Source organism: Microcaecilia unicolor, chromosome 4 (assembly GCF_901765095.1).
Source record: "Microcaecilia unicolor chromosome 4, aMicUni1.1, whole genome shotgun sequence".
NCBI lineage: Eukaryota > Metazoa > Chordata > Amphibia > Gymnophiona > Siphonopidae > Microcaecilia > Microcaecilia unicolor.
The window spans coordinates 2,930,188-2,942,061 of record NC_044034.1 but is presented as its reverse complement, the minus strand read 5'-3'; the positions used below and the strand labels follow the sequence as shown (position 1 = coordinate 2,942,061).

The 11,874-nt window shown below is 40.1% G+C and overlaps 1 protein-coding gene across 3 annotated transcripts in view; it reads right to left on the bottom strand.

Annotated features, from left to right (window-relative positions):
• Positions 1 to 9,028: 9,028 nt before the first annotated feature.
• APBB1 (amyloid beta precursor protein binding family B member 1) overlaps positions 9,029 to 11,874 on the bottom strand; it is a 109,687-nt gene continuing 106,841 nt past the window's right edge. For all 3 annotated transcript variants that reach the window (XM_030199784.1, XM_030199786.1, XM_030199785.1), the window contains one exon: positions 9,029 to 10,602. In XM_030199784.1, the coding sequence (XP_030055644.1) occupies positions 10,435 to 10,602 (168 nt within the window). In that variant the 3' untranslated portion in view covers positions 9,029 to 10,434. The remainder of the gene's footprint in view (positions 10,603 to 11,874) is intronic.

Sequence of the window (11,874 nt, the reverse complement as noted above, 5' to 3'; positions counted from 1 at the left end):
TAGCTTCATTGCATGCCCTCCAGTCCTAGTGTTTTTGGAAAGAGTAAACAAGCAATTCACATCTACCCTTTCCACTCCACTCATTGTTTTATAGAGCTCTATCATATCTCCCCTCTGCCGTCTTTTCTCCAAACTGAAGAGCCCTAGCCGCATAGGAAAGTCATCCCATCCCCTTTATAATTTTCGTCACCCTTCTCTGCACCTTTTCTAATTTCACTATATCTTTTTTGAGATGCGGCGACCAGAATTGAACACAATGTTCGAGGTGCGGTCGCACCATGGAGCGATACAAAGGCATTATAACATCCTCATTTTTGTTTTCCATTCCTTTCCTAATAATACCTAACATTCTATTTGCTTTCTTAGCCGCAGCAGCACAGAGCAGGTTTCAACTTATCGACGATGACACCTAGATCCCTTTCTTGGTCCGTGACTCCTAACGTGGAATCTTGCATGACATAGTTATAATTTGGGTTCCTCTTTCCCACATGCATCACTTTGCACTTGCTCACATTAAACGTCATCTGCCATTTAGACGCCCATTCTCCCAATCTTGTAAGGTCCACTTGTAATTTTTCACAATCCTCCCGTGATTTAATGCCTTTGAATAACATTGTGTCATCAGCAAATTTAATTACCTCACTAGTTACTCCCATCTCTAGGTCATTTATAAATGTGTTAAAAAGCAGCGGTCCCAGCACAGAGCCCTGGGGAACCCCACTAACTACCCTTCTCCATTGAGAATACTGACCACTTAACCCTACTCTCTGTTTTCTATCTTTTAACCAGTTTTTAACCCACAATAGAACACTACCTCCTATCCCATGGCTCTCCAATTTCCTCTGGAGTCTTTCATGAGGTAATTTGTCAAAAGCCTTCTGAAAATCCAGATACACAATATCAACCGGCTCCCCTTTAGCCACATGTTTGTTCACCCCTTCAAAGAAATGTAGTAGATTGGCAAGGCAAGATTTCCCTTCACTAAATCCATGTTGACTTTGACTCATTAAGCCATGCTTTTGAATATGCCTGAGACACATGGATACAGAACAGATTCTTATCTGTAGTGGCAATGATTTATTTCTAATACATGTCAACAGGAAGTGTTTATTTTTCTTTGGATTAACTGCATTAAAGAACAGTTGGATCAAGAGTTGTCTCCCTGGTGATGCTAATATTGGTTTAGCTCTATGTCAAACTTTGTAATGCAACACTGCGAAGACAGAAGAGGATGGGTGAAGTCCGATCTACCAAGAGTAGATATGAGTATGGATATTGTGTGTAAGGGTCATTTCATATTTTGTGCTTCCTCTGAAATGAGGTGAACATTGACAATCCATTGCACAGGGAAACTCTACAAGAAATGGGCTATAATGATTCCCTGTCATTTTTGTAATTTGTGTGATTTCATACCCAGGGCCAAATACATGCAAGATGTATTGTCCTATTAAAATGTGACTATTAGCCTATGACTAGTTAGACACAACCATAGTTTGAAATGAAAATTTTCACTACATTTGCAGACAGCTTAGAATGAAGAAAGCACTGAAAACATCACACACTGGGTCAGATTTTTATTCTTGTGAATTTTAGTACAACACAAACTTATTATTACAGCAGAAATGAGCAGGCCTTAAAGATTAAACAACTTTAGTTCTTCAGGATTTCACAACTTTATTTTTCCAGGATCCATTATTAACAGATTAGATCTACCTTTAAAGCTTGTTTAAAAAAACAAAACAAAAAAAAACATCAACAATGTTTGCCTGCATAGATAACCAACAGGTAAACATGCATTTTCACCATCTCTCTATCACTGGCAGAGAGCAACGACTCTCAGCTATACCAGAATCACCATACAAACTCACTCTAGTGCAGTCACCAGCATAGTGCATGGCCATGCCAGTGAGTTTACAGAGATGAAACATAGATTGATACTATACCAACAGGGATTCCTCAAAAGACCACTAAATACATAAAAGAGAGCACATGTGTATGCATGGCAGGCTGACATTGTGGTATACCACTCTTACAAACATATTACCCAATAAATAGTTCCATAAAAATAACAGGCACAATATTCTTTTTATAGTCACCGCAAGAAAAGCAAGGGCATGTATGTTTCGGGGAGATGGACAGAATCACTAAGGAAGCTGGAGACAGATCAGAGACCTCTCTGCATTGCAGGGAGACTGCAGGTCAGGCCTCTCTAAGGACTCCACGGAGTAGATTTTGTGACTTGGAATGCAAATTAAACACAGTGATGTCATTCAACAGTGTTGAGCAGACTCCACTCTCTCAGAGCTCATAAAGATTGGAACTGAGCATTTGCATCAATTCCTGCACAGCAGCTATGATCCTGCTCCTAGAGACTGACTTCCTGGCATAGAGGGTGGGTTCATGTGTTTAATTTAGCCTGCTGTCTTATGGAGATCCTGCAGTACAGGTAGGTAAATCTGCTTTCTCTATTGACAAGCAAGATGAAATCATCCACATTAGTGGGGAATCCCAAAGTCCAAGTTTGTGTCTATCATGTGGAGCTTAAATTTTGTAGCAGCAACCTCCCTATGCATAAGAGTTGTCAACTTCCAATTAAAGCATCTTTGGAGAACTGCCTGAGCAATAGCACTGTCTCTCCGAGATTGGTTGTTCAAGTAATGTAATGTGAAAGTGTAGACTGACACCCTTTCAGATGTCTTTCAAAGAAACAGGACAAAGACAGGCAGCCATCACCTTTGACGTGCAAGTCTTGCCAGGGAGCAAACATGAAAGATGCAGTCTGCTAACCAGTTCTGGAGAACATAAGAATGCTATACTAGCTCAGACAAAAGGCTTACTGAACTTAGCATCCTGTCTCCATCAATGGCTAATTCAGGTCACAAGTGTCCAAAAGAGTAGATCCATTCTTTGTTGCCCATGCCCAAAGCTAAACAGGTTTTCTTTTCTGAATGTATATGACTGTTTATAGACTTTCTTGCAGGAAATTGTCTAATCCTTTTTAAACCCAGCTATGCTAACGGCCTTTACCATATCCTTAACCTAAACAAACCAGGGGAATAAAGACAATCACAAATAAATTCTGAAATAAAACACAGTGTAATCACCTAAGTCATTTATTTTTCCAAATTATCAGAAGCCCCTCGGAACTATAACTCACCCTTGCAGCTAACCAGAAATCTGGTTGCTAAAGAGAGTGGACAAGATTTTTCATTCATCAGGTCCTTCACACTGCAAACCAAGGCCCTTAACTAACCTTTCCTTCACAACAAGCACTGTGGAAAACACACAAAACTTAATTGAATACACTGTGAACAATATCACTTATACAAATAACATGATATAACATCTTAAAAGCAGCGATAGTCTTGTACAATAAATCCTAACTCTATAAGATCACAATGGAGCAAATGAAATCTGTAGCCTTTAAATAGCTTGCAGATTATCTCTTGACAGGTATTCCTGAAAAACTGGTCTCTTACCCTCTACTACGATGTTCCTTTGGGCTGCCCTAATACCTGTAGCTTTTGCAGACATCTTTCTGCTTAGATCTTTATGCCTGCTGCGGATGTAGAGGTTGGAGTTACTGAATTGAATATACCATGAAAGCTCTCCACTAGTAAAGGAACAACCGCCTAAAGGGGCATCTCCCCCATGCATGACTTAATAAACCTGACATGCACATCTTCTGTCAGTCAAAACTTCTGGGAATAAGCCATTTTTCTTGTACCAGTGACTACTGTCAAGGATCTGGAGGCTGTGTTCAGTGCTTGACAGAATGAACAAACTAGCTTTCCTCCTCTCTTAACTGCATTGTTGAGTTCTCTCAGGAATTTTTCCCTCTCCTTTTGTAGCAAGACATCAGCACATGGCACTGGATTAATAAAATACTTGTGTATGTATTGTACCATGTAAAGCTGATGGGTAGTGAACACAACACTAAGCATCATGCTGTGGAAAACGTCTTGCACATGGTGTTCCGGGTCTTCTGATCCTTACCCGAGAGACTGGTATAGTCCCTTGAGTGCTTGGCTTGCTTCAGTGCAGACCCTACTAATACTGAACTCAAATCTGTCAAATCCCAGACAAGATGCTTTCTGGCAACTGGTTGGCATATGACTTACAATTCACACAGCAGTCTATGGATAGGGGCCACTGTCTCCTGCAGCATGCCTATCAGGGGAAGAGATCAATTATGTCTGCTCTGGGTTATGACACTTTCTGGAAGGAGAAGATAAGAATGGAAGGCATTTTTTGATAAATTTGGTATAGTTTAGGTCTTCTGGTGAAATGCTCCTTGATGGGGATAGGTACCAAAGAATGAAATCCCCAATGGGTGGGAAAGGAAATGGTTCCATTGCTCTAGTTTATAATTTCTGAACGACCAGGGAGTGTTTTCCTCAGGAGGTTCTCCCTCTAGTGAAAGCTGGGAAGAACTAATGGACCCAATACCTCCTAGGAAGGCTCCTTCTCAGAGGGGTGGCGAGGCCCAAGTTCAATGAAGATTGAATTTTGGTCACACATCTGCTCCAAGATGTGTTGGAATGGTTCTTCAGGGCATACTAGTAACTGTACCAAAAGAAATTCATAAAAATGCTACGAAAGAAGTTATAGATGACCTGTGCCATAAAGGGTCCAAGGAAGGTACCACCAAGAGATGGTGAAGTATAGATGGTAACTTAAGCTTTGGCATCAGTACTAAATGTGTTGAACTTAAATAATGGTGTTGATGTATCCAAGTCTGTGCACCAAACATTTTTGCTATGTACTCTCAGCTCTAGCGATATGGGGACTTCCATGTTGTCACAGGTATTCTGTTTACCATTATCCAAGAGGAGGAAAGCATAGGCCTCTTTTTGAGGTCACTCCTGGAAGAAGAATGGCACTTCTTACCTGTGATGCATCCCTCGGAAGGAGTTTGTCATCTAGCTTTCCATACATGTTGAAGTAGATCCCTTCCAATAAGAACCATTCTAAGGTTGATTATTTCAGACCACATCTTAAGACTCTGAAATTGCAGGACACCAGAAATACCTGGCCAGAGAATATTATTGGAGCTGTAAGTCAGACATCTTCACATCACATGCATTTCTTGAATCTTGGAGAAGAGTCTACCAAGGAAAGAGAGCATTTGTCAGATGCAACTCAATCTTGAATGGGGAAAAGTAGGGGAGATTTTTATGGGAAGGAATAGAAAAAGGCAAGAAAACCAAACTAAGTAAAAAAAAGCAAAAATACTAGTAAGGCAGTGCCCACTGAGAGAGGAGACTCTACATCTGGGCGAAGTGGACAAAAAACAAAGACTGCTGCTGTGTGGGAACTTCTGATCTTTCTGAGCTCTGAGAGACTAGGGTTCATGTCAGCAGCATCAAAGAATGCCACTCACTAGTGTAGTTGATTTCACTATGCTTTATTGATGGAGAACTCCTCATAAGCTGGATCCTACAGAGTTTGAGCCAGGAAAATAGATTTGTCTCAAGAAAGGAGGTAGAGGAGGCAGTCTTCTTTTTCTGATACAGTAGAGATGATTTTCGGTATTTTCAAGAGTAAACATTCACATACTTAAATGTCTTTTACACAGTTAAACCCAGAATTAATCTTCCAAAATCATTTGTGTCTAGATAGGTGGAATCCTGCCTGCTTCAAAGTACATATATGCTGTAGGGATCATAAAAAAGAGGTGCTATGGGGGGCATTTCAGAGACATGTTTGGAAGCTACACACTTAAGTATGCAAAGCATATTTGCATCTAGCACCCATAATTAACTACACTGGGACATAACTACGGACTCTGCAATGGTGATGCCAGCCTGCGCCTGTGGATACAGTGCTGAGAAACATTTTGCGACTTCCTAGGATGGTCTGTATTTCAGCACTATGTATACTCAATAACATGATTAAATCCTAATCTAAACCCTGATAGGAGAGAAAGATAATCCCACTGAATAAATAATACAAAAAATAAAAATCAACAATAAGCATCCTTGTATGAACCCCCAGTTTACTTAGCATATTTAACTGGCTAAATAGAATCATGTTTAAATAGTTGGGTAACACGTTTACTACCATGCGGTGTAAATCTGCAAGACAGAGATTGGGTATCCTGTCCTACATAAAAATCCAAAAAACATGACCCAATCAAAAAAAAAAAAAAACAAAAGTAGCCACACCTACCAAAAGTGTAGTCACTGTAAATTTGTCCAGCGAGATGAACGAGACCATTTGTAAACATCTGGTGCCCCACCTTTTTCAGACTATCTACAAATAGAAAAAAGTTGAAGACCCAGGAAGGGTAATCTTGTCAAAATCACCTTAAGAGCAAAACCCCAAAATCATCTACAAAATGATACAGAACCACACTATAACAACTAAGGATCTGCAGCTTTCTCTCAATGTGGCAAAACTGAGGGTTCATGCATCAACACAGGACTGGTGTGCATGGGAAGACTCTTAGGAAACAAGCATACTCTCTAAAAAGAACACTGATGACCACATTTGGAAGACCCAAAGATTTAGACAGACTAGTGAAAAATTGAACTGTTGGTCATAACAATAAACATGTTGATTAGTGAAAACTAAACACTGCCATCTAAAAGTCAAAACCTTATCTCTATTCTCAAGCATGATGGAGGATCAAGGCACGGGGCTGTTGTATTACATCAAGACCTGGATGACTGTTACTCCACTTTAATGAGCCAAACCCCTACGAGAAAAACTGCACTGGCTCCCAATCAAAGAACGCATCGCGTTCAAAATCTGCACCCTGGTTCACAAAATCATTTACAGAGACGCCCCAGGATACACGACAGACCTCATAGACCTACCAACCAGAAACACATCAAGATCAACACGAACATACCTAAATCTCCATCACCCAAGCTGCAAAAATCAACCTATGCATCCAGCTTCTCCTATATAAGCACATAACTATGGAACGCATTACCAAAAGCCGTGAAAACATATAACCACCTGAAATTCTAGAAATTACTAAAAACTAACTTGTTCAAAAAGGCATACCCTAACGATCCAACTTAAATGCCTTAACCCAGCAACACAACAAACTGGACATTACCTAACTCTTCTTCTTACGATTCCCCAATGTGTCTATCACACATGAACTTTACTTTACCACAACCTCACTTTGTATTTGTTATAACCGGTATTGGCGATCACCTCTACGGTACTATGTAAGCCACATTGAGCCTGCAAATAGGTGGGAAAATGTGGGATACAAATGTAACAAACAAATAAATAAATTTTGTTCAGACCTGACAAAAGGTGTTTTAGCTCCCAAAAGCTATTCAAAAGCTGTATTATTTTAGTTCAAAAAAGGTACAGCCATTCTTTATTGCTTTGCTTTATTCGTTAAAATTTAAATGAACATTCTAGAGAATGCTAGAGCATCCATCTTGTCAGCTGAAACTGAGCCAGAAGTTGGTCATGAAGCAAAATGACGACCTTAAACATTTAAGGAAACCTACTAAGGACTGGTAGTACAAGCAGTGGTATTGGTGCTTATTTTAGAAGAGCTATTCATGTTTTAGATATAAATTCTGATTTTACAAAGTTAGGATATATATGTATAAAATTATATTGCACGGGGACATGGTTTGGGTGAGACTAAAAACCAAACCTGTATTACATATTTCAGAAGGGGAATGTCATAAGAACATAAGAAAGCCATATTGGGTCAGACCGATGGTCCATCTAGCCCAGTATCCTGCTTCCAGCAGTGGCCAAATCAGGTCACAAGTAACCAGCAGAAACCCCATCTACGTCCAAAACACTCAAGGTCGGGATTTACACCTGCTGCTGGGGACATCTAGGTTTCTGAAAGCTGCTCATATTAAGCAGAACTCTTTGGAAAATTAGATGAGGTTGCCTCCTTAATCCCCGTCTCCCTCTACCAATCAAAATTGGCAAGAGATACAGAGCTCTGAGACAGCTTTAAAATAATACATGTGAACCTTTTTAAAATGGCCAACATAAATGTGTAATGTTGTCAATTTTGCTCACTGATATTGTAGGAGGTTTATCGTTCTAAAATGGATGCTCTCTTCATATGTAACTGGCACATAAAAGCCCAATCGGCAGATCCTGTACTAAAATACTGGTGAAACACGACATCCTGACCTAGATGCCTCAAGTCCAATTTGTACATGCTTTGTAAAATGCCAGACTCTTTATTTATACAATCGTATATAGTTCACTGATCTCCTCTGATAGTAATTGGTCTAAAGATGTAGAATGAAACTGGAGAGAGATCATTTATGTTTTAGAAAGCAGTTAAAATCATTAACTTTACATTTCAATTCAATTATTATTTTCAGGTTTCTTACATTTATTTTTTCTATTCTACAAATGTGGATGTTGCATTTATTCTTCACTTAGAATTGTAAAGCTGGATTATAAATTATTTTGATGCTGCTTTTAACTCCTAACCCCATTCACTTGTTCAGTACCCATGTTTTATCGTTCCCACCTTAGTAATTACTTTATCCCTTATTTGTCTTGTTTGTCTGTCCTGATTGTAAGCTCTGTCGAGCAGGGATTGTCTCTTCATGTCCAGTGTACAGCGCTGCGTATGTCTAATAACACTATAGAAATGATAAGTAGTAGTAGTATTATAAATATATTAAATAAATATACAATCAGTTACAAAATAAAGCATTTCTTGGACTGGACAGGTCAAAGTAAGAATCTAAACATTAATGAAATATTGTTACAAGATTTGAAATGAGTGTTCACACAAGGAAGCCCTCAAATGTATGGAAGAATAGGCCAAAATTCCTCTCAAGGGCGATGATGAACCGTTACAGGAAATGTTGCTGCTTAGTGAACTGAATGTAGAATTCACATAGTACATTTGCACACTGTCAAGTATTTTTGTTGAATAATCAAAATGTATCCTTTTTGAGTTATTCAATGCGTTCTTAAGTAGAGAGGTGTGGTAGCCGTGTTAGTCCACTCTTAAAGGTTATCAAAGAAATCAAACAAAATAAAACATGGAAAAGAAAATAAGATGATACCTTTTTTATTGGACATAACTTAATACATTTCTTGATTAGCTTTCGAAGGTTGCCCTTCTTCCTCAGATCGTTCTTAAATCATGGTTTAGATTAGGATCCAATCATGTTTTAAGTAAAAACTGTGCTAAAATACAGACCATCTTAGGTGATTCACAAACTTTCTCAGCAGAATATCCAATCTTGCTGAAAAAGAAAGGCTAGCTCTGGCCTCTGCAGTCACGATTCAAGATCGATGCTCACGATTCATACACTCATTCAAAAACAAGCAATCAGATGCTTTATACTTCCTACAACTTTATGTACAGGACAGCGTCTCTATCACCACCTACTCTCAGAAATCAGGCTCTCGGACAGTTCTTTATTCTTCATGTGTCCGTAACAGACTCAGCTCTTCCTTGGCCTAACAGGCTTCAACTGTCCTTCTCTTAGTCATCACTACATTGGTCCACATGGATCTGAAATGAGGAACCAAGAAAGAAATGCCCTTGAGCAAATCTCTAGTCTGGGGTTCCACAGACTAGACTAGGGAGACAGTAGGGAATGCTGGGAAAATCTGCAGCATGTGTCCATCAAACAAAGCGTATCATACACAGTACAAAATAAACTTCCTTCAGAACTAGCAAATCAATATTGAATGTGGCTCTTATGCGAGATGCAGTTCCAGTGACAGCACGTTAGCTTCTGCTAACTACAACGTGGAAGATTAGTATTTCCAGGTAAAAGATTTTGGGGAGATGGGTCTGTTTCAGAACTAGCATCAATTATATGAATGGCAGGAACGTGTGCTATGTTGTATAATCAAGTGTTTACAACAAACAATATTATATACCATGTCAGATACATGACAAGAACGGCCCCAGCCTGCGTCTGTGTTCGTATCAGCACATGCAAGTGGCAGGAGTCCTAGAGATGCTTCCTCTCCTCTGTGTTTGAGCTGAATAACTAGCCCTTAGTGTTTCTGTCACATAATCAGTCTTGCACACAATTCCTCACCTTAGTGTGGAGTCAAATGAGCAGCCCTTAGTGTTGTAAGACACATTGCTAGTCTTGCATATAAGATTCCCCTCCTTCTCCCTCAGTATTTCTCAGTCATATAACCAGCCCTACACTCCTACCCCCTCACCCTTCCACCTTTCTACATGTATCATGCCGACACTCAACCTCTCTTCCTCTGTGACCTGGTCACTATCCTCTGTTTCTTTTGGGACTTGGACTGTGTTTGGGCTGCTGGTTAGATTACAGATAAAGCTGAAGGTGGAGTGAGTATAAGAGGATGAGTGAAGGAGAGGCAGGATTAGAACTGGCCAGGGAGAAAGAGGCAGCAACATGACACAGTCAAGTAGTGTCACAGGAAGAGCACCTGTGGGTGAAATTTTGCTGCCCTCTACATTCTCCCACCCAATACAGTTCAAGGAGTTTGTGCTCCAGGGCGTTTTGGTTTAAAACTACCCAGGAGGGACTGCACCCCCTTGCGGACACTGGATCCCACTCTGCGGGCAACAGAATCTGCAGGAGGAGCAGGCAGGCAGGAGCTGGAACCCTGGGGTCGTGCATCCAAACACTTCTGATATCGCAGCTGTAAGGAAAAAAAAAAAAAACACAAGTGAGAATCACTACAAAGAAATATCCCAAAACAAGCATCACTGTTCAATCAAGAAAGATTCTAGAAAGCCATCACTGCCCTCCCAAAAGCTTACCAGAGAAAGTAAACCGCTCTGACAGCTGCCTTAACAGTAGTATATCAAGTCTTATTAAACTTGAAACTAGCAAGATGTCTTTACTGCCGCACCAAAGATCCTCCAAGATTGAAAAGTAAGAGCCTCTGCCTTATGAGGAAACATTCTCAGGAATAAGGTGAAAACCTTCACTGCACAACCAGGGGTGAGAGCAACGACAGCCTCAGAAAGAAACCTCCGTAACAGCAGAGTGATAATCCCTGACCCATTACTGACCTACAAAGGAACTTTTCGCATGTATTCAGAGCATAAGAACTTAAGAATAGCCACACTGGGTCAGACCAATGGTCCATCTAGCTCCTGCCCATCCCAGTTACTGATGAATAGTGCACTTGAATATCAGTGCAGATCACCAAAGCAGTAACAGAGTGGATCTGCTGATATTTGGCACTCAGATAACCATCCCAGCCATGTAGAACCACACAAATAACTCTCCTAACAACGGCTAGATAGTTAAGTGGCTTCTGGCACTCAGATAACTCCGATGGGTGTCTAAGAAAACGATAAAGGTGATGAGGAAAGGCTAAAGCGGCTAGGACTCTTCAACTTGGAGAAAAGACGGCTGAGGGAGCATATGATAGAGGCCTATAAAATAATTACATGAATCACGTGTTTACACTTTTCAAAAATATAGGACTAGGGGGCATGCATTGAAGCTACAAAGTAGTAAATTTAAAACAAATTGGAGAAAATATTTCTTCCCTCAACGTGTAATTAAATTCTAGAATTCATTGCCAGAGAATATGGTAAAAGCAGTTAGCTTAGCAGGGTTTTAAAAAAGGTTAGGATGGATTCCTAAAGGAAAAATCCATAGACTATTATTAAAATGGACTTGGGGAAAATCCACTGCTTATTTCTAGGCTAAGCAGCATAAAATGTATTGTACTTTTTGGGGATCTTGCCAGACACTTGTGACCTGCATTGGCCACTGCTGGAAACAGGATGTTGGGCTTGATGGACCTTCGGTCTGTCTCAGTATGACAACGCTTATGTTCTTAAGATCCCAATATTCAGTGCCGGAGTCCAGATATGGCCCAGCACTGAATATGTGGTTCTAATTCAGTCTGCGGCAGTCCACACTACAAAAATACTGACCGCCATAAGCTGAATAT